General features: G+C 33.0%; 1 protein-coding gene across 12 annotated transcripts in view; it reads right to left on the bottom strand.

Moving 5' to 3' along the window:
- Positions 1–24,692, bottom strand: part of GPHN (gephyrin) — a 638,461-nt gene that overhangs the window by 237,784 nt on the left and 375,985 nt on the right. For all 12 annotated transcript variants that reach the window (XM_082451600.1, XM_082451601.1, XM_082451602.1 and 9 more), the window contains one exon: positions 11,625–11,759. In XM_082451600.1, coding sequence (XP_082307726.1) covers positions 11,625–11,759 — 135 coding nt within the window. The remainder of the gene's footprint in view (positions 1–11,624; positions 11,760–24,692) is intronic.

The following is a 24,692-nucleotide window of genomic DNA, read 5'->3' on the forward strand; positions in this document are numbered from 1 at the left end:
CTTGAGAACTCAAAATTTAAACACACTCTTGTAAATAAAGAAATTCTTTTGGGAATCTGGTTAATATTTCAATTCACTATATTTCAGTCCTTTCAGTAAAACTGGTGCTTCATTGTAAAACAATTCTGTTTCATTTGTGATTTATTAAGGCAAACTAAAAAAGAGAAAAGAAAGAAATGAAAGTAAGAGAAGCAATAATTCTATAAGTGTGTCAGGGAAAAATAAATACTCTAATGCATTTCTGGAGAAAGGCAAACCAATAAAAGGATAGAGAAGTTCAAGGAAATATTGCAAAGAATAATGAAGAATTAAGTCAAAAATTAGAATCTTGGTAGCAAGTCACAGCTCTACCAACTGCCCCACCCACTTACAAAAATTTTTATACTTAGGAAATCCTTTATTTTAAAGGCTCCGATTTCTAATGGTTTATTAACATTTCAAATATTTATTTATATTTTATTGTACATTTATAATTTTGATCCCTAAGTTTCTATAATAGCTTTGATTCCAAAATAATACAATCTATACAAAATTAGACTTTTAAGCAAGTTATTTCCTGCCCACTAGCCAGAGAATAATTCAATCCATGCTCTTTTTCCCCAAGTTTCGTATCTGTCTAAAAAGAAATAATGAAGCCCATCACAGGTATGGTATAAAAAAGTTATTAGGCATTTTGAAATAGATAAGTTTTAAATAGTATGTTTTTAAGAATTATTTATTATTTGTGTAGGAGATAGAAAAAAGTTTATTTTCAAACTTCCATTGAAATATAATTTTCTATCCAGCAAGATTTGGAATGGCTTAGCCTGCATATAAAAATGCTCTGGTATAAACAGAGTTACAAACACAAACAAATAGTTGGCTTTATGAAGATTTGCCATAAATCTGAAAAGTAGGCAAAAGACATCCATCCTCATCATTACCAGATCCTGTCTACATAACAAAACAAACCAACAAAAACTTATATTTTTCTGGTTTAAAAAATAATATAGATTATAAAATAACCTGTAATTTAATCCCTATGCAATTTTGTTTAGTACTTTTTTAAACTACATATTTTATTTTGAGCATTTTCCTATGTCATTAAATATTCTTAAAGATATGATTTTTTAGGTTATATAAATAACTCATATAAATACATATTATTATACAAGTTATTTAACCATAGACATTAAGGTTGGTTCTAATTTTTCATGAATATGAATAATGCTGTGATAAATAATCCTGTACATAAGTCTTTCATGTCCTCTTTGATAACTTCCATTGAAAAATTTCTGGAAATAATATGATTGGTTAAAACATAAAAAATTTTTTATATATATAGTTTGCTTGCAAGGTTATACAATGTTATATTCCTACTAATGTGACTAGGAATATTCATGTCACTGCTCATTATAGCACGGATGATTATAATTTAAAAATAGTTATCAATTTGACTACAAAATTTTTAACAGATTTCTGTGAGGGTACATTTTTTTCCCACATATTTATCTGCTGAATTTAATTCTTTTTATGAAATGGCTATTCCTGCCCTTTACTCATTTTATTTCTTTTTTTTTCCCCTATAAGATTAGAAGAGCTCTTTTAGGCTATCAAAGCTTTGATAGATTTGTTGTAATTTTTTTTTTTTTCTTTCTTTTTCACATCTGCTCCACTATAAGATCCTTGAGGTCATGGTTAGTAAGTCTATGCATTGCTATTTTCCCAAAACCTAGCACAGTACTTGACATAATATGCACTAAAAATATTCATTGAATGAATTTCTGAATTAATGTGTGTTTTGTCTTTAATGAAAGTAGGATGAAAAGGGAGAGCAGATAATCCTGAAGTTTGGGGCAAGAAAATACATGGCCAATTTTAGAATATGTATCATTTAAAAATATAAAGATCTAGGAAATAATTTAGTTTGGTATATGCTGTCTATTAAAGTCATGAATGAGACATGGCCAGTTAACTATATAGATTTGAATCATGGCTGTATCTAATCAATTCTGCTGCTGAAATAATGATGGCACAGATTATTTTTGTTGAGCTGCTTTTACACAAAACATATCCCAAACCTTTAAAAAGAAGTTTATAGGAAACAAAGATATTAAATTAACTGAAAGCTAGTATTCTTAATTTCACTATTCCTTGTATTTCTACAGTTCTCACTTCCCTGTCATCCTATAACTTAAACAAAATGCTAGTGAATACCAAGAGAAATCAATATTCCACTTAACAGAGACAAAGCTTGACCTAAATGAGAAAGATCTTAAACGAAGTTAGAACGTTTTCACTTCATAATCTTTAACTTTATGTAGTAGCATGAAATGCAAAAGCTGAAATAAATAAATGTAAATTATTTTACATTAATTGGATATTAACATAATATCAGAGAGAAGGGCTAAAGAGAATGATAATATTTATTCAGTCAGTATAGAAACTTATCGCAAAGGAATAGAATTATAGGTCTAGAAGGGACTTTAGAGGCTACTTAATTTAGTATGATGATGTTACAGATATAGAAACTGAGGTTTACTAGTTCTAACAAAGGTATAAAGTGGCACACTAGGGCTGATACTCAATATTTGGTGCCTGATAGTGCAATACTTTTACATACTCAATACTGTTGACTTTTCAAACAACTTTGGATCCATAATTTTTAAAATATCTGTCAGTAAATCAGTCAAAAGCAAATGCTAAAGGCTGCTCCTTCTAGAATATGATTGAATTGAATTAATGAAGATGCAAAAATGATCTCTTCCTGATATACATATGAATTATGGGAACCATGGGCCTAAAAGTTTGGCATATACTTTCAACAAAGGTAGAATTAATACAAGTCACTAAGTTTAATTAAGAGAAGATTCTAAAACATTTCACTTCCAGTAGACTATCACAGCATTATATTTAAAACTAGGAAATAGGTAACAACTAAAATATGCAAAATAGGGACTGGTGAAAAAAACTATGCTATACCCACAAATTTGAATACTGAACAATAATTGATATTAATGTTGTAGAAGATAATTTAAAAACATGTAAAGATGTACATGACATAGAAAGAATGTTACTAAATGAATGAGATAGGTTAAAATATAGTTTCATAACAATAGCTAACATTTAGTGATCGTTTCTTATATTTCTAACACTGTGGTAAGTGATTTATATGCATTTTAAAATTTAAACTTTAAAACAACCCTATGAGGCAAATAGTATTATTATTTTTCATTTTACAGATGATTAAGGTTATAGAGGTGAAGTAACGTTCTGAAAGCCACACATCTAGTAAGTGATAAAGCTGAGATTCATTGCCAAGCCAGGAGACTCCGGAACCAGAGCTCTTAATCACTGCCTTGCCATAATGATCCATTTATATAAAACACTTGAATGCATGGGAAAAAAACCAGAATGATAAAAGCAGAGTTTTAACAGTTGTTATTTATTAAAGGCAGTCTTACAGGAACTCTTTTTTTTTTTTTTGCTTATATTAATTTTCTAAAATGAGCATGTATATCACTTTTTTTAAATAAAAAAAAAAAAGACCATGCCACTTATAGACTGTCTAAACTATAAAACTGTTAACTCTATAGCTATTAATTTCTAGTTAGCTATATCTTCTCAGGCTAGCTAATCAAATTTCATTTGCAACTCAGATTTCAAAGTGGCAATCGTACACTTCACAGTTAAGCTATTCTTAGTTTCAATGATAAATATAATTCTGTGAGCATTAAATAATAAGAAAAGGATGGGGGAATTCCATTTTCAATTTTCAATGTACATAAAACGTAGAGGGGACACTTAATTAGATGAATGAAAAACAGAAATCAATGTAAAATCCTGTATATTTAGCAGAATGTCAAAGAACAACCATTTAAAATAATTTGTAAACTGAAAATTCATAGCTAAAATATATTATTACTATTTTAGTTTTCTTCAAAATGTCAACAACTAATATACCATACTGGATAGTGTCTCTCCTGTTAGAAACGATATGAAAACAATCCTTTTTTTGAAGTCTCAAAAATCTGTTTTGCTATCAAACTAGAATAAATAGCAAAATAAATATGTTGTTATAAATGAGGAGAAACTAGACAATAATGAATGAGAGTGGAAATCAGTTACTCAAAAGTCTATAGGAGCCAGGCATTTAATGCAAATAAGTAAAGTAGGCTGGAGGGTATAAAGAATGCCAGCTGAGTACTGATATATGTCGTGCTGGCCCAGTAATGTCAATCTGATTTTTTTAGAAATAGCTGAAAATTGTATTTTTATTTAAAATCTCACCAATTTTAAATGTTCCAAACTAGTTATAAAAAAAGAAGACATCCCCAAAGATATCCCTAATAAAACTATCTTCCATCAACTAGGTTATGACTTAAAAGAGGGCTCTCTGTGCACCTATAAGTAGAAAGGAGACCTTAGGGAAACATTAGTTACTATACAAATATAGAAGTAGTATCACATTGGAGATGAGTAAAGTTAGCTGGGAATTACATTTTCTGGTTGTATCTTCAAAAGACTTTGTGAAGTCTTCTATTATTTTGAATCAGGGAGGAGAAACTCTGTTCCCTGTCCTAGAATGAATCTGGATCAGAGTGTCAAGGGTGAATCATTTATATTAAGCATGGTACCGGTGGTCATTTCCCTAAAGAATAAGATCTCTGGAATGAGAATACCACTGTAACATGGTCTAAATGAAAAAGAGAACACACGTAATTTTGACCCAGGATGTTTCCAAGAAACATAAACCACTCTGCTCATTTGATTATACTAGCAGTTCTTTAAGTGTGGTCCACAGACCTGTAAGGGTCCCTGAGATCCTTTCAGGGGTCCACAAGGCCAAATTATTTTAATAATAATACTAAGACATTATTTGTCTCTTACACTATGTTGACATTTGCACTGATAGTACAAAAGCAATGGTGGGTTGGTACTATAGTAAAAAATCAAGGCAGTGGATCCAAATAGTGTGAATAGTTATTGTATTATTCACCACTATGTACTAACAGTTTAACACTTTCCTCAATGAAACAGTAAATACTAACTCAATTTAATTAAAACTTGTCCCTTGAGTGTGACAAAATGTAAAGTATGAAATAAAACCCTTCTGATGCATAACAAAGAATGACAGTTGTCTCAGGTTAAAGTACTTAGGCAATAGTTTGAGTTGCAAGCTGAACTAGCCAAGTTTTACACAGAACACCATTTTTACTTGAAACAACATCTGACAAACTATGACTATTCAGACTTAGATGTCTGGTAGACATTTTCTTGAAAATGAATGAAATGAGACTGTCAATTCATGGAAAACAGACAGGATTTGTTGGTTTTTTTTTTTTTTTTTTTTGCCAAAGAAGAAACTCTACGTTTTAAGCAAAAATTAGAACTGTGGAAAATGTACATCACCATGAGCTTGAGAGTGTCCAATGCTTCCAAGGCGTTTTTAATGAGCTTGGTGGTTATATTAATTAAAATGATTTTGGATATAGTCAACACTTGGAAGAACTTATATTTTCCATGTGATCAAAAAATGTTACAAAATCATACCTGTATATAAGATCCATTAAACGTTCAGGACAGACCAATGGATTTTTTTTTCGCAGAACAAACAGCTTTTTAGTGAAGTATAGTTGATTTACAATGTTGTATTAGTTTCAGGTGTATAGCAAAGTGATTCAGTTCTATCTATCTATCTATCTATTCTTTCTCAGATTCTTTTCCATTATAGGTTATTATAAGATATTGAACACAGTTCCCTGTGCTATAGAGTAGATCCTTGTTTATTTTATATACAGTAGTGTGTCCAATGGATTTTAATACATAGGAGTATGAAATTGTCCTTGACAGGGTTTTAGATTCTACGCTTCCACTAACTTTTAATAGACTACCAACTGAAAAATTTTGATGTAGTGTCAAAGAATATCCACAATTATAAGAAAATGTTATTAAGATAGTCCTTTCTTTTCTAACTACGGAACTGTGAGGTTGGATTTGTTTCTTCATATTCTTCAACCAAAACAACATATCACAACAGATTGAGTACAGAAGCAGATGTGAGAATCTAGCTGCCTTCTATTAAACCAGACATCAAAATGAATATGAAAAAATATAAAACAATGCCATCTTTTTTAGTAGATTTTTAAAATTTTGGAAAATACTATTTTTCCCATAGCAATATTATTTATATTAACATAGAAAGGCCTTATTATTCTCATTTTGAAGCAAATAAATAAACATTTAAAAAATTTCTAAGTTTTAATTTTCAGTGCAGTAAATATCACCAGCTATAACTCACATAAACAAGCTATTTGAGGTCCTTAATAATTTTTAAGTGTGTAAAGGAGTCCTGAGATCATTAAGTTTGAGAACTGCTGGATCTGACCAATAACGTTGAGAATATTATTGCTCAATAACCAACGCCCCCATGGGACAGTTAACTTGGAACACAAAAAAACTTATATTTTTATGTCCAGAGAATGTATTTTATTAAATTAATTAATGTTATTAATTCAGTGTTTCCCAACTTTTTTGGTGTTTGTTGACTCCACATGTAGAACCCATACATTTCTACAATGTCATTAACTGCTGAACAGTTGTTGATATACCACTGTTGACATGACTTCAGACAAAAGCAAAGAAACTTGATGTTTAGTGTAGTCTTACTGATTTTATTTAGGCTCTCAAAAATAGTGGAAAATCATTTGCAGGCCTCAGTTATTGCCTTGATCTAGGCTAGAATTTTAGAAATTTCATGACATTCTCCAGAGACCTGGGAACCAATGAACTAGCCATATTACATAATCACCCTGATGTTCACAAAGGAAAGCGGTGATAATATGGAATAGTTTGTAAAAACTAACATCATTAGGAAAAAATATCTCAGAGAAAATATTACCCTGATACTGGATCAAATAATGCCATTTTTATATGTTAAGGAAATCACACTGCCTTTCAGACATACACATTAAAAACTCTGAGTTAAGAAAATATTCTTTAACCAGAGTAATATAAATTCTTTTGCTCAAAGGACAATAACAGAAGCCTAGAGAGAAGTCATAATTCTGCATTTTGTTTGAATATAACATTAGACATTATTACTAATTATTAAATGAACACATACTACCTAAAGATATTTCAATATATACATTTTAATTATTTTATAAAGTTTAGTTTAATTAGACAGGGAGAATTTATATTTTCTTCTTAAGAGGAAAAAAAAAAGAACTTGCTGGTTAGTCTGGGCACAAAATTCTATTCTAACCTTTGAGGTACAAGGGAATATGTGACAAGAGATTACATTTACTCAGTTATTTATTTTAGTCAAACTTCAGATGCTTAGGGAATAAACGGAAAATTGAATTGGTCTTTGTAAAAAATTCTCTATTTTAATAACATCTATAGGGAATGGTGAATTGATTGGAAGTTTGGAATTTTTTTTCTTTTTTATTCTGGTCATTATTCTCTACAACAAGCCTCTTGATTCTAATAGAGGTGCTGCTGCTTTTCATAATTGAAAATCAGAACTCATTTAAGTTGTGGATCATGCTCACTTTAAAACACAGTTTGTTACAGAATTATTCTTTTAGCAAACCATTTTTGGGAGACTATCACCATTTTAGAACTTGAGTCCTCTAGATATTGCCCATTCATAGAATCTACATACTATTTGACTTTCTTGGCTTAGGTACTACTTTACTTAGGGCAATGAAAGACTAAAATCCCAAGTTTGTTCTTAAAATATACTTCACCATGTTCTCAAGCAAGAGAAGTGAAAAATCACTTGTCATTTCAGTCAGATTTCATTAAAAGAAAATATCTGATATGAAAGAGAAACGACTTTCCCCACATACAGAAAAATATTATGTCATTTCAGCAAATAAATTTTTGCTGGAGACAATGCCATTCTATGAAGAACTGTTTAGAAAAGATAACACCTTGTTGTCCTTATTAGATTGTGATTAGTGTACTGAAAAGGAAATCCAAACTTGGTATGTTTTATAGATCGTGTTCTCACTATAGCTGGAGAATCTTAAAGGATCAAAGCACAATCTAGGCTATTATATTGCAGTGAGCATAAAAAACATGAATTCATAATAATGTTTAATATTATAGTTGTTGACCTAACAGGAATAGATGCATACATACAAATGGACAGAAAGTTTTCACCTTAAATGCTGCCCCATGATAAAAAGCTACAGAGGGAAAGGTTGGAACTGTTAGTTTTTAATCATAATTTGGTTATTTAACCCTTCTGTGTTTTCACAAAGACCAGGGTAAGTGTTTCTGATGGTTATTCTCAGAGTATTCTGTACTCCTGCTGATAAATCATAGCACTTACTATACTTTATTATAATTTACAGTTGCCTGTTTTATCTGTTTGTAAAGCCAAGAACAATGTTATTTGCTCACCACTGCTTTCCCAGAACCAGGCAAAGACTTATTTAATAGATTAATAACCCTGTTGGGGAGGCAAGGATTACCAGTTTCATCATAGACAAAAAGCTCAGAGAAGTTGAGCAAGTTGCTTAATGCAGTGTAGTAATTAAGTAGAGAAGTCAGCATTTGAATCCAGGTCTTCTCTTATCAAGCCAAGTGCTCTTTCTAGTGCTGATCTTTTAAGACTGTATTGTATTTCTGATGTAAAGAAAATATATTCGCACACATATTTCTACACATGACAGATTGCATGCCTAATCTGAAACATGGAAGGGGGATTTCTATGGGGTTTGGCTAACAGTAATATGTACTAAATTATAAATATCCCATCCAAGACGCTGTAACAATAACAATGTCAAACTCAACTTGTGTTCTAATTTTGTGCTAGATATCATTCCTGGGATGTCTTATACATATCTTAGATTGAAAACATTCAAAACCAAAATGTATTAACAACTCTCCTTTGCTTTTTCTCTTTTATTCCTTAGTATAGTTAATAACATCATTTACCCATATCTCAAATTAGAAACCTGACTTTCTTTCTGATTTCTTCTCTGCCCTAAATTTTTATGCTATAAAATTAAAATAAAGAATTCATCTAGAACAGATTTACGTGCTAAAACCTACCGCCTTGTAATTTGACTCAGCAGGCAAAGGCACACACACAAAAAGTCATTATTTAAAATAAAAAAGAACTGATATCTGAAGTTGGATTTTGAAGTCACTGAATTAGGTTATTTATGTACTAATGAAGTTTTAGTCTGAGAGTTCTTGATTGGTGAATACTGCCTGTAAGGTGGTCATTTCTGCTGAATATAATTCTCAAAACCTCTATCTGGCAAAAAAGCTTTTGTTTTGTTTTATTCATCTTTCATGTCCCTGGTGAAATGTTACTCCTTAGAGCGGCCTTCTCTGATCATCCCATCTAAGTGCGGTTTCCCTCCTTTTATTTTCTATCACTACACATTTTTACTTCTTCTTAGCGTGAATTTCAATGTATCATTATTAAGTTACTGTAAAAGTATATTTATTATAATTTAAACAGTTATTTTAAATAAATTTGTTTTAAAAATACCTATTTATTTCAATATACCATTGACTAAACTGTAAACTCCATGAGGGCAGAGACTGTGTCTGTCACTGATATAAAAGTACATATAAAAGCATCTAGTTTACATTCAATTAAGCAGTCTTATAATTTGAGACTTTTAATAGGAGGATTAATTTGATTATCTTCACTTCTTTTTAAAAAATAAGTATTCAAACTAATTTTTCTATTATATTACTACTCTGATTCAACCGTAAAAGTTTAATTTTAAAATTACAACAAAGCAATAATTTTATCTTTGAGATTACATTCTGGTGCTGGTAAAAATTATTTAAAAGAAACAGAATCTTATTCCTAGACAAAAATACGGAAAAAAATTCCTGAAAAAAAAGATATTCAAATATTCTGTTTTATTTGAATTTACTGTCAATGTGAACAGCTAAGTGTTAACTATGGAAAAAATATCAAGACAAGCCACTTTCTCTCCTAAAATTTTGCAATAAGCAAATTAACTTAATGTAGAAATTTGGAGTGATTTTTAAAACTGTACTTAATAGTCTCTTTGTAATTAAGATGTAATTGTAGAGTTTTAAAAAGGCTCAAGAACTACTATGTATAATTAAACTTAGCTTAAAATATTTATGTACACAGTATATCACTAAGAAAAAAATACTGTGTCTTAGATAATTCTGTATTCCCATCATTAAGGTCTTAATATTTGATGAATGAGTAAACTTTTAAAATGGACTTAACATTTAGCTTTAATTATCTCCCAGACTTTATAAATGAGTACAACTTATACTGTTGGAATTCAATGAAGTCAAATAAATTATTTTGTTTCAAAAATTTATAAGATATGGATGAGATTCTTCTACCCAATTTATGTCTTGAGAACTCCATGTTTTCATTCAGTTGAAGATGTAGCTGACTGGCACCCCATGTATAAATGTATAACATACATTTTATATCTAGAATGTTTTTATAGTTTTTCTTTATTGAAGATTTAGGACCTCAATTTTTTTAAACTATAAAATTAATATCACCTATTTTTGACACAAGTCTAAAAACAATGATATACAACAGTTAACACTTTGAAGACTTTGCTGAAAAGGTTGTACCATGGACTGTAAAAACAACTGCACTACACATATCAAGAATTGCTTGAGATTACTTCTAGTTAAATTCAATGATAATATTCATAAAACTCATAGAAAAGCTGGAATTGAGGAAGAGAGCTATATAAGTCCTTAAATCTGATGACAGTGAAAAAGTCACAGTTTGAAAAATTACCTAGAGAGCCCTGAAATAAATTTACTGTATAGCCTGATATCTAACATCATATCCTATTAAATAAGAAGGAATGTTACTGTTAAGCTTTTGATGCCAATAGTGGATCCATCCCATAGAAAACTTGAAAGCACAAATGACTAACTTTGCCAGGAAAGAGATATTCCAGGAAAAAGCATCACAGTCATAATTAGGTTTGCTACTCAATTTTTCACATACATGAAGATGTCAGGTAGCAAATAAATGTCTAATCCTCCCCCCACCCCCTTACATGATTCAGTACTTGGGAAAAATTATAAAAAATAAATACTAAGACACTTCCTCCCTCCCCCAAAGGTTGGCATTAAAACTTTCTTTCTAATCAATTTAGATTTGTTTCCAAATATTAGGCAGCAACATTCCAAGTTGAATATGTTTGAAAAAATTTGGAATGATACTAGAGCAGGGAGCTACCCCCCCCGGACAAGTTAAAAAAAATCCCTTTGGTGATATTATTTTATTTTGTTAATCTTACTGTTTATTGGCCAGAAACACATTCATCCTCTGCATAAATAAATAACTTCACATCTATACTAATAAGTATGCTAAAAAAATAATAAGTCTACAACAAAGAAACAGGAGCTACACAAAGTAATACCTATAGCTGTGAGGTAGTAGGCATTTTGAATGAAATTTCTATTGCTCTATTGTTGGCCTAATACGACAATCTGTGAAACATTAGGTAGTAACTGTGTTATAGCCCATTAATTTTTCATCATATTATCTTGCATGCAATCCAATCTTGACAAGCGGAGGGAAATATTGGTTGGTTAGTTTTCCCAGATTCACATAGCAGAGCAGGTGTAAGGTGCCAAGGAACTGTACTTACTTTTGGTGTTGGGCAGGAAGCTGTAGAAAGGCGAGATGTAGCCTGAGCACGAGGAGATTCTGAAGGAGTAGTGCTGAGGGAGGCTGTGTCTCGTGGGAGCACCTGAACGCCACGAGAAATGATGGAGTCTGGAATCTGGACAAGAGGAACAAGTATGGTTTAATATGCTGAAAATACCAACAACATGTAAAATCAATACCCACATCAAACATTTTTTTGGGGGGGCATTCTTTGCTGCTGAGCTCTCAGATATTTGGTCTCACTTACTGTTAGGTATGAATGCATCCAACAATTTGAGATAGGGTAGAAACCTTCAGATTTAAAATATTTTCCTTGGCCAAATAATATTTCATCAAAGCTTTTTTTATGAGGCAGTATAGAATTGTAGTGAGAGGTAAAGTGTTTGGCATTCATATACTGGCTCTGCCACTTAATATTTATTTAATTCCTAGACATTTTCCGTTTCCCTTTCAGATTCATTCTCCACCCTTCTTCACTCTCTCTGCTTGAAGCTAACCTGTATAGATAGAATCAATAAGCTATTTTGTGCTCTCTGGTTTCTAGCTGGGCTCAGCTAATAGGAGCCACTGTCAGGAAACTGAAGAGTTGTAGGAGAGTAAGGTCTGACATTTATTCCCCTGGCTCCTTCTCTACCAGGTCACTGTAGGTTGGCTAAGATCACAGCCCCTATCAGATGACCCTTGCTTTCGGCTCTTTTCTGGATTCCAATAGCAGCTCCCTCCCTTGCCCCATTAGGACTAGGAGTATTAATGATTCCCACTATTACTAGTCCCAGGGTGCTGCACCATGTTTTGTTGCTTTCCTAAAATCTGCCCAAGCTTTTGTAAATATCATAGTCCTTTATTAAACTCTTTTCAATTATCCATTTAAGTATACTGTGACTTTGCTGGGATACTGATGGATATATTTTTTTAATTTGTCATTTCCTTTATCTAAAAAATGTAGATAATGATAGCATTTACCTCACCAGATTATTGCTGAGGGTTAAATAAGATAAGGTATATAAATTATATAACACTTACAAGTAGTTAATACTTAATAAATGTTGGCAATTGCTAGTTATTATATTATACCTATCAATAAGGTAAAGACTGATGTAACTGAATATTACTACTGTAAAAACATATAAACGTAAGGACAAATAATGTGGATTATTTAAAAAATTATTAATATTTACGTTGATTATAAAATTTATTATTCGGGGCTATGCATAATTTAGTTCATGTTCTGGGCTAGTACTAGTGAGTGTAGGTCTTCTAATCTCAAAATGAGAACTTGACTACTTTCAAGCAATTATTCAATCAACAAATATTACTTACTATGTGAAAAGAAGAAAACAGCAGCCAGATTTTGTGACTAGAAAGGTGCTCTGTATCTTACACACCATCTCTTTCTCATAAAGGACATATTATTTTCATAAATGCTCTTTTATTTAGTTTCCATACCTACATCCTCAATACCAAAGGTACTGCCACCATTTCAGGGCTTAACAATTTATGTGATTTATGAACAATAACCCCATAACTAGGATGAAAAGCAATGGGAATTCCGAGAAGAAAAATAGCTCCATTTGCTAGTATATTTGAATAGTGAATTGCAATAAATATTTTAAAGAAATGGAGGTAGTCTAATTTAGAAGAGCTATATGTTGCCACTTATGTCTAATATAAAAGGCCATGTATTGGAAAGAAAAAGGTCAAATGCCCCTATTATATTTCACATAATACCACGTTCCTCTCTTTCACAGAAATTACCCATACTTATACTACATTTATATATATGCTAGTTTGATTAATGTCTACCTCTCACACCAGAATGCATTGTCATGATGATGGAACTGTGTTTTTGCTACTACTGTACATCCAGTACCTAATGAAGCATCTGCACAAAGTAGTACACATGTGTGATATATATTTCCAGACTTACACACACACACACACACACACACGATCTTCACCCCCCCAATAAACAAAAGAGTAGGATATTTGAGGGAGAAGGTAATTTAAATTGTGAGGTACATACTTTTGGGTTACTAGTCTGGAAATACAGAATGAACTATTGGAAATATGAGTCTGAAGCTCAGGAAAAAGTTAGGGATTGGATATATACTTTGGGAATTATCACTGAAGGTGGTAGTTTCAGTCATGCAAATATTTCAGGTCACCCAAGGAGGGCATGTAAAAGAACAAAAGATGATGGTTGAAAATTCTAGGTGATATCCATATTAAGGGGTTAACAGAAGAAAAGGAATTAGGGAAAAAAAAAAACACCTGTAAATGGTATGATGATACAACCTTGTTTTCCTTGAATAATCTGGGTTTATATCTATTATCCTGACTTAATTATTAAATAACACATCTTCTCACTTTCAAAAGTGTTTCAGTTTGGAAGATAAATTATTTGGTCTTCCTATCTTTAAGAAACCATTAGAGACAAAAGAGGAAAATTAAGACAGAGTGAACATAAGGGAAGAGGAAAGAGAAGAAACTTTCAGGAGATGTTACAAAATATCAACTACTGGGGAGAACAGGAGTAAGGTGAGAGTTGAAAAGATGCCATTACATCTAGCAATTAAAGAAGATACAAGTAAAGTAAAAAGAATAGAAATGAGTTGAGGAAGCAAGTGGGGATGACAAACCAGTGTAATCGGTGGGAAAAAAAGAGAGACATTCATTAATATTCTTTTCTTTGGTGCTTGGAATGAAGATCTATCTGATGAGAAAAAGGGGAAGTAAAAGTGGGAAAGATAACTCTAGGAGAGTCATAAAAATCTGGAAAAATGCATTGATGACTGAAGCATGGAGGATAACTAAGGCATTGGCAAAGGAAATATCAACCATCATTGAGAATCCAGTTAATACTGGCAACCATAAATTTCCAATTTCATTATGTAATACAGTGTGGAAATAAAATTTCACCCGTCTCAAAAAAGAAAGTTATGCTACAGACAGAGACTTAGAAATTATTTGCAGAGATATGATTGTGTAAGCTACAGAAATAGATGAGATCTGAAAGACAAAGACCATATGGAAAGAATACAGCAAGACAGAAAAAGGAGAAAGAAACAGACATTAAAGAACAAGATAGAGGTAGTCATTAGTAACCTAAAAGAAAGCTATTATTTGATGAAGATAGATACCTCAATATAAGTGGTAAAGAAAAAAGTTGGAGGTAAGGAAAAGGATGCAGTGAATATGGATAACTCTGTTGTACAGGTTTGTAATGTTTCCTTTTTGGAGATATTATGAACAATTCTTGTTCATGTACCATAATTCCCACATGCATTAATTCTAGGATACATATACTCAGAAACAGAATTGCTGGTTGTAGGGTGTGAATACTTTCTTTTACAAATTCCCAAATTGGTTAAACCAATTTATATGTCTATCAAAAGAAATTGGTGACAATTCCTCTGACTCCACAACTTAGCTCTTCCTAGTATTGTCAGTATTAATTCTTTTTCAAATGGGATAGATACTAAAAATATCTTAATGTGTGTGTTTTTAAAAAGTCTTTATTGAATTTGTTACAAGATTGCTTCTGTTTTATGTTTTGATTTTTTGGCTGCGAGGCATGTGGGATCTTAGCTCCCCGACCAGGGATCGAACCCACGTCCCCTGCATTGGAAGGTGAAGTCTTAACCACTGGACCGCCAGGGAAGTCCCCTTAAAGTGGTTTTAATTTCTTTTCCCGTCATTGTTAATGAGAGTAAATACCTTTTCATACATTCATCAGCTATTTAGATGTTCTCTTTTGTAAAGTCCCTATTCAATTTGCCCTATTTTCCCCTTATTAAGTCGTTCTTTTTTATTGAATTGTTACATTTCTGTATCTATTCTGGATAACAAGTCCTTTGTCAGTTTTATATGGTGTAAATATCTATTCCTACTATGTAGCTTGCCTTCTTACTTTATCATGTATTTTGATGAACAGAATATTTTAATTTTAATTTAGTTAGCTCTATCAATATTTTCCTTTATAGTTAGTGGTTTTTGTGTCTTAAAAGGAATCCTTTCTGAATGACATCAGTAGAAAGGTAGAGTAGGTAATGTCAATAGTCCACTCTACTAAAGAAGTGAATAAACTAACAAAATCTGTCAGAATCAACTTTATCAGAAATCTAGAAACTAATCAAGTTTACAGCAGCCAGGTGAATGCTTAATCAAAAAAACCCACAAAACCCCCCAATTGATCCCCTACTACATAGCTCAGTGATGGACTTGAAGACACAGCCCACATGTCTGGTAAAGGTTCTGAGTACTGAAGGGAAACAAACATTATTCTCAAGGGTTGTGGTTGTTTCAACATGTCTGGTAGCTCACTGAAGGATACCCTCAAAGGGCTTTCCTTTATTTTCCCTATCTTGGAACACTCCCATGGCTCAGGCAACTAACTGGAAGGGAGGTTATCCAAATATTTAAAGTCAAATATATTAGCCACTGTTGTCTAGGCAGTGGATAACAGGTGGAATAAATAACAGATTAACTTAAAAACCTGGGAGGAAAGGCCATGTAATGAGATGCTTTCAGGCATAAGAGCTTTGAAAAGCTCCCAGATATGCCTGAGTTCCAGGAGGTCATGATTATGCCCAAGGCAATGCACATCCTTAGAAGACTTCACCTAATCTTCCACCTCTTGCTGAACTAAAGATTTTGCACAAGCAGGAAGTGAAGATTAGGCAGAGTAGTAAACTGCCTGGCTGAGTGTTGAAGGCATGCTCCAATATATAAAAAGAGCTCATCTGCAAAGAATGGGAGATTTTCTTTTCCTGTATATATATATTTTCCCGGCATTTAAGGAAATTATGTCAAATCACTAGCTGACCACAAAGCTAATGGAACAGAGACTTCAGTGGCCACACACAACAAAGAAGAACAGACTTGACAAAAGTAGTTCAGATATTTGTAGTGAGGTGGATGGACCTAGAGACTGTCATACAGAGTGAAGTACGAAAGAGAAAAACAAATACCGTATGCTAACACATATATATGGAGTTAAAAAAAAAGAAAATGGTCAGAAGAACCTAGGGTCAAGACAGGAATAAAGATGCAGACCTACTAGAGAATGGACTTGAGGATACGGGGAGGGGGAAGGGTAAGCTGGGACAAAGTGAGAGAGTGGGATGGACATATATACACTACCAAACGTAAAATAGATAGCTAGGGGCTTCCCTGGTGGTGCAGTGGTTGAGAATCTGCCTGCCAATGCAGGGGGCATGGGTTCGAGCCCTGGTCTGGGAGGATCCCACATGCCGCGGAGCAACTAAGCCCGTGAGCCACAACTACTGAGTCTGCACGTCTGGAGCCCGTGCTCCGCGACAGTGAGAGGCCCACGCACCGTGATGAAGAGTGGCCCCCGCTCGCCGCAACTGGAGAAAGCCCTCGCACAGAAATGAAGACTCAACGCAGCCAAAAAAAAAAAAAAAAAAGATAGCTAGTGGGAAGCAGCCACATAGCACAGGGAGATCAGCTCGGTGCTTTGTGACCACCTAGAGGGGTGGGATAGGAAGGGTGGGAGGGAGGGAGATGCAGGAGCGAAGAGATATGGGGACATATGTATATGTATAACTGATCCACTTTGTTAAAAAGCAGAAAATGACACACCATTGTAAAGCAATTATACTCCAATAAAAATGTTAAAAAAAAAAAAGTAGTTCAGAACAGTTAACCAACCAACAAACAACAACAATTGTAACAAGCAGCAGTAACATACCCTGGGGAGGGGAGAGAATTTGTTTTCCAGAGTTGCTACTAGTAATATTCAAAGGGCCCAGTTTTCAACAAAAAAATTATATGGTATGCAAAGAAACAAGAAAGTATGACCCATGTATAGGAAAAAAAAAAAAAGAAGAAGAAATAGAAACTGTTCTTGAGAAAGTCCTGACACTGGGCTGACTAGAAAAAGCTTTTAAATTAACTAATTAAAATATATTCAAAAAGCTAAAGGCAACCATGGAAAAGCACTAAAGAAAGCAAGATAATGATGTATCACCAATAGGGAATATCAATAAAGAGGCAGAAATCATAAAAAGAAACCAAATAGAAATTCTAAAGTTGAAAAGTATAACTAAAATAAAAAATTCACTACAAGGGTTCAGTACCAGATTTGAGCAAGCAGAAGAAACAATCAATGAACTGAGGAGCAGAAATAAATAAAGAATAAAGAAAAATGAACAGGGTTTAAGAAACCTGTGGGACAACAATAAATGTACCAAGATATGCATAATGGGAATCCCACAGAGAAGAGAGAAAGAGGCAGAGAAAATATTTGAAGAAATAATGCCTGAAAACTTTCAAATTAGATGAAATACATGAATCTACACATCCAAGAAACTCAACAACCCCAAGATGGATAAACTCAAAGAGATCTACACCTAGACATATAATCAAACTATTGAAAGTGAAAGGAGAGAATCCTGAAAGCAGCAAGAGAAAAGCAACTCAAGAGATCCTCAATAAGAATTGTGGCTGATTTTTCAAAAGAAAGCAAAGGGGTTGGTTGGCAGTGGGAACACATACTCAAAATGCTGAAAGAAAAATAATCTGTCAACCAAAATTTTTCAGCCTGGTAAAACTACACTTCAAGAATGAAGGAGAAATCAATACATTCTCAGATAAACGAAAACTGAGAGAGTTCAATGCTAGAAGACCTGCCTGACAAGAAATGCTAAATGGAGTCCTTTAGGCTGAAATGAAAGGACACTAGACAGTAATTTGGAATTCATGTAAAGAAATAAACAACACTGGTACTCTACATAGGTAAATATAAAAGTCACTATTAATGTATATTTTGGGTCATGAATCTGTATTTTTCCTATATAATTTAAAAAGAAAACTACATAAAAGAATAATTATAAATCTGTGTTGATGGGCACACAATGTATACATATATAATTTGTTAAAATAACAGTATAAGTGAGGGAGATAGTGAAAAGTTTTTGCATAATATTTAAACTAACTTGGTATTAATTAAGACTAGATTGTGATAAATTAAGATAAATTAAGATGTTAACTGTAACCTTCACAGCAATCTCTAAGAAAATAACTAAAAAATATTTGGTAAAAGAAATGAGAGGAAAAACAGGAAAAAATATCTATTAATCAAAAAAGAAGGAAGTAATGGAGGAAATGAGGAACAAGAACAACAACAAAAGACACTGAAAACAAACAGTGAACTGGAATGAATCTTACCTTATCTGTAATTACATTAAATGTAAGTGGATTAAACTACTCAATTAAAAGGCAAAGACTGGCAGAATAGATTAAACCCCTCCCAAGAAAAAAAAAAAAAACAACCCATGATCCAAGTATATACTTTAGATACAAAGACACATATTGGTTGAAGGTGAAAAAGTAGAAAAAAATATTCCATGCAAACAGTAATTGAAAGAGAGCTGGAATAGCTATAATAATATTAGATGAAATGGACTGTAAGGCAAAAACTGTTCAAAGAGACAAACACCTCAAATAATGACAAAAAGGTCAATTCATCAGAAGACAAAACAGTTATAAACACTTACCCAGAGCCCCAAAATACATAAAACAAAAACCAACAGTATTAAAGAGAGAGAAAAATTTTTTAACAATAAAATTGGCAGACTTCAATGCTCTCAACACTTTAAATAATGGCTAGAATAGCTAGTCAGAAGATCAACAAGTAAAACAGAAGATTTGAACAAGAGTATAAACCAATTAGACCTAGTAACCATATAGAAAAGAATCTACCTGATAACATTAGAATACACATTTTTCTCAAGTGAACATGGAACATTCTACAGGATAGACCAAATGTCAAGGCACAAAATAAGTCTCACTAAAATACTGAAGTCATACAATGTTTCTTCTCTGACCATAATGGAAGAAAAGTAGAAATCAATATAGAAATAAACTGAGAAATTTACAAATATGTGGAAATTAGACACATTCTTATACAACCAATGAGTCAAGGAAAAAATCACAATGGAAATTAGAAAATACTTTGATATGAATGAAAATGAAAACACAACACAGCAAAACTTATGGGATATAGCAACAGGAATGCTCAGAGGAAAATGTATAAGAAAAGCAAACTAACCTCCCAAAAAAGAGGAGGAAGGAGTAATAAAGATTCCAGTGGAGATAAATGAAATAGAGAACAGAAAAACACTGAAAGGATCAACAAAACCCAAATCGGTTCTTTGAAAATATCAACAGCATTGGCCAACTTTTAGCTAGACTGACCAAAAGAAAAAAAGATAAAACTCAAATTACTAAAATCACTAATGAAGTGGGAACATTATTACTGATCTCACAGAAATAAAAAAGATTGTAAGGGGAATGCCATGAACAATTATATGCCAACAAATTAGGTAACCTAGAGGAAACACACAAGTTCTTAGAAACACAAAAACTATCAAAACTGATTCAAGAAGAAATAGAACATCTGGAATAGACAAATAACAAGTAAAAAGACTGAATCAGTAATCAGAAAAAAGCTTCCAACAAGGAAAAGCTCAGAACCAGATGGCTTCATCAAAGAATTCTGTCAAATGTTTAAAGAAGAATTAAATAATTCTAAATAATAAATCCTTCACAAACTCTTCCAGAAAATGGAAGGGAAGGCTTCCTAAACTTATTTTACAGGGCCAGTATTACCCTGATACCAAAGACAAATTAAGATGACATAGGAAAAGAAAATTACAAACCAATATCCTTTATGAATATAGATGTTTGGCAAACATCCTAAATAAAGTACTATAAAACTTAATCCACATTCAACTGTGTCAGCAACATTGCCCCAATAAATTGAAATGCTCCCCTTGTTGTATATCATGTTCTTTGTTGGGATCTGTTCTGCACTCTATTTTATAGAGAGCCAAAACCATACTCGTTTTGTTTTTTGGTTTTTTCTGGCCGTGCTGCGTGGCTTGTGGGATCTTGATTACCCGACCAGGGATCCAACACAGGCCCTCGGCGGTGAGGGTGTGGGGTCCTGACTGCTGGACCACCAGGGAATTCCCCATACTCTTGTTTATAGTTAGCTTTACGGTGAGTTTTAACATTTGGTAAAGCAAATCCCACTTTAATTTTTTTTCACTTTCATAATCTTCTTGGCTAATCTCCACCATATGAACTTTAAAAAAATCTTGTCCAGTACTACCCAATGCACCCAAGGCAGAGAGGAGGTTAAAACCAATCACATAGGGGCAAGACGGGAATAAAGACACAGACCCACCAGAGAATGGACTTGAGGATATGGGGAGGGGGAAGGGTAAGCTGTGGCAAAGTGAGAGAGTGGCACGGACATATATACACTACCAAATGTAAAATAGATAGCTAGTGGGAAGCAGCCGCATAGCACAGGGAGATCAGCTCGGTGCTTTGTGACCACCTACGGGGGTGGGATAGGGAGGGTGGGAGGGAGGGAGACGCAAGAGGGAATAGATATGGGAACATATGTACATGTATAACTGATTCACTTTGTTATAAAGCAGAAACTAACACACCATTGTAAAGCAATTATACTCCAATAAAGATGTTAAAAAAAATAAAAAATAAAACCAAAAAAAAAAAAAAAACTTAATCCAACAGCATATTAAAAGGATTATATACTATGACCAAGTGGGATTTATTCCATGAATGTAAGGGTGGTTCAACATGATAAACATAATCAATGTGTAATATAGTAACATGTAATACAACGCATTAATAGAATGAAGAAAAAATCCACATGATCCCAGAATCCAAATGATGTAGAAAAAGCATTTGACAAAATAGAACACCTTTTCATGACAAAAACACTCAGAAAACTAGGAATAGAAAACAACTTTCCCAACCTGATAAAGGGCATCTATGAAAACCCCACAGCTAACATTCTACTTAATGAAAGACTGAAAGCTTACTTTAAGATCAGGATCAAGGATGTCTGCACTCACCACTTCTTTTCAACACTGTACTAGAAGTTCTAGCTAGGGAAATTAGGCAGGAAAAAGAAATAAAAGGCATCTGAATTGGAAAGGAAGAAGTAAAACAATCTCTATTCACAGATGACACTTTTTTTTCCACAGAAAGAAATATTTGAACTAATAAATTCAGCAAAGTTGCAGGACATACGAGGAACATACCAAAATCAGTTGTATTTGTATACACTAACACTGAAAATTTTAAAAAAGAAAATTAAGAAAGCATTTCCATTTACAACAGAATCAAAAAGAATAAAATATTAAGGAATAAATTTAACCAAGGAGGTGCAAGACTTTATACACTGAATATTACCAAACATAGAAAGACATAAATAGGGCTTCCCTGGTGGTGCAGTGGTTAAGAATCCACCTGCCAAGGCAGGCGACACGGGTTCGAGCCCTGGTCCGGGAAGATCTCACATGCCACGGAGCAACTAAGCCCGTGCGCCAAAACTACTGAGCCTGTGCTCTAGATCCCGCAAGCCACAACTACTGAGCCTACGTGCCACAACTACTGAAGCCCGCTCGCCTAGAGCCTGTGCTCCGCAACAAGAGAAGCCACTGCAATGAGAAGCCCGTGCACCGCAACAAAGAGTAGCCCCCACTCACCACAACTAGAGAAAGCCCACACACAGCAATGAAGACCAAACACAGACAAAAATAAATAAATAAATTTATTAAAAAAAAAAAAGACATAAATAAATGGAAAGACATATATTGTTAAGGTGGCAATACTACCCAGAGGGAATTACAGATTCAATACAATCTCTATCAAATTCCAACAAACTAACACAACATTGTAAAGCAACTATACCCCAATAAAAAAATGAATTAAAAAAAAATCACGAAAACTGGAAAAAAAATTCTAATAGAATTTTTTGCAGAAATAGACAAGCCCATCCTAAAATTCATATGGAATCTCAGTGGATTCCATACAGCCAAAACAATCTTGAAAAACAAAGTTGGCAATCTTGAAAAACAAACACTTTCCAATTTCAAAACTTACTTCAAAGGTGCAGTAATCAAAACAGTGTAATACTGCCATAAGGATAGACATATAGATCAATGGGATAGAATTGAAAGTCTAGAAATAAACCCTCTCATACTTTTATGGTTAAGTGATTTTTGACAAAGGTGCCAAGACAATAGGAAAGAATAACCTTTTCAACAAATTGTGCCAGAACAACTGGATATCCACATTTAAAAAATGAAGTTCTACCCTTTCCTCACACGATATACAAAAATTATCTCAAAATGGATCAATGACCTAAATGTAAGAGCTAAAAATTATAAAATTCTCAGAAGAAAACAGAGGGATAAATATTCTTTACCTTGGATTTGGTAATTGATTCTTAGATATGATACCAAAAGCATAAGGAACAAAAGAAAATTTAGACAAACTGGACTTCATCAAATTTAAAAACTTTTGTACATCACAGAATTATCAAGAAAGGTTGAAAAGACAACCAATAGAATGGGAGAAAATATTTGCAAATCATATATCTGATAATGGTTTAGTATCCAGAATATATAAAGAATACTCACAACAGAACAAAAGACCCATTTAAAAAAAAAACAACAAAAAACCTCATTTTAAGAAATGAGGCAAAAGACTTGAATAGACATTTCTCTGAAGAAGATATACAAATGGTCAACAAGCAACATGAAAAGATGTTCATTATCATCAGTCATTAAGGGAAATGCAATTCAAAACCACAATGAGATACTTCACACTCACTCAAAGGCTGTAATTTTTTTAAAAAAGGAAAATAACAAACGTTGTTGAGTATGTAGAGAAACTGGAAACCTCATACATTTCTGTTAGGTAAGTAAAATGGTGCAGCTCTGTGGAAAACAATTTGGCGGTTCCTCACAAAGTTAAACACAGAATTATCATATGACTCAACGGTTCTATCCTAGGTGTATATCCAAGAGAATCAAAAACTGGTGTTCAAACAAACGCTTGTACACCGATGCTGATAGCAGTATTATTTTAATAACCAAAAAGTGGAAACAACCTAAATGTCTATCAACTGATCAGTGGCTAAACAAAAGGCATTACATCTATACAACGGAATATTTTACAGCCATAAAATGGAGTACTGATGCCTGCTACAACACAGATGAACCTTGAAAACATGATGTGAAGTGAAAGAAGCTAGACAAAAAAAGCCACATATTGTATGATTCCACTCATATGTAATGTCCAGAGTAGGCAAATACATAACCAGTAAGCAAATTAGTGGTTGATAGGGGATGGGAGGTGGGGGTATGGGGAGTGACTACTTACTGGGTGTGGTATTTTTTGAGGGGTGATGAAATATTCTGGAATTAGAGGTGATGCTTGCAAAATATTGTAAATGTACTAAAAGCCACTGAATTGTACACCTAATAAACAAGTTGAATTTTATGTGACTTTTACTTCAATTATATATTTAAAATGAAATCTTTCCCTAATCCAGCACAATGAAAATTTTGTCCTATATAAATCTGTGAAAGCTTTATAGTTTTGTCTTTCATATTTACGGCTCTAAAAAACTTAGAACTTTTTTTTGGATACTGTATGGGATACGAGAATCAATTTCCTTTTTTCATAAGGACTGCCTGTTGTCCCAGCATCATTTATTGGAAAAAGAACTTCACTAATCTGTAGTACAGACTCTGTCATATACAGAGTGTCCATATGTGTTGGCATTTTTTAGGCTTCTATTCTGTTCCATTGATCTAAGTGTTAATTCTTGCACCAATAACACACTTTATATCATTTTAAGTCTTGGTATTTATAGAGCAGATCTTCTCACTCTGTTCTTTTTCTTATTCAAGAGTATATTGGTTATTTTTGGTCCTTTGCATTTCCATTCTGTATAAATTTTAGAAGCAGCTTGTCAAGTTTCTCTCTCCCTCTCTTAATTAAATACATACACAAACACACACACACCACATACAAACTGTTAGGATTTTATTTACTACGCTTGTACAGAAAAGGATAATAGTTTTAAAGGATACCCCTCTAATTTACTGAAAAGTATTTACTTCTGGGGGGTGTGTGAAAGCAAATGAGAATGAGATGAGAGGGTGGTTCAAGCAGATGTCAATCTTATCCATGT

The sequence above is a fragment of the Balaenoptera physalus genome, assembly GCF_965194825.1.
Source record: "Balaenoptera physalus genome assembly, chromosome: 2".
Classification (NCBI taxonomy): domain Eukaryota; kingdom Metazoa; phylum Chordata; class Mammalia; order Artiodactyla; family Balaenopteridae; genus Balaenoptera; species Balaenoptera physalus.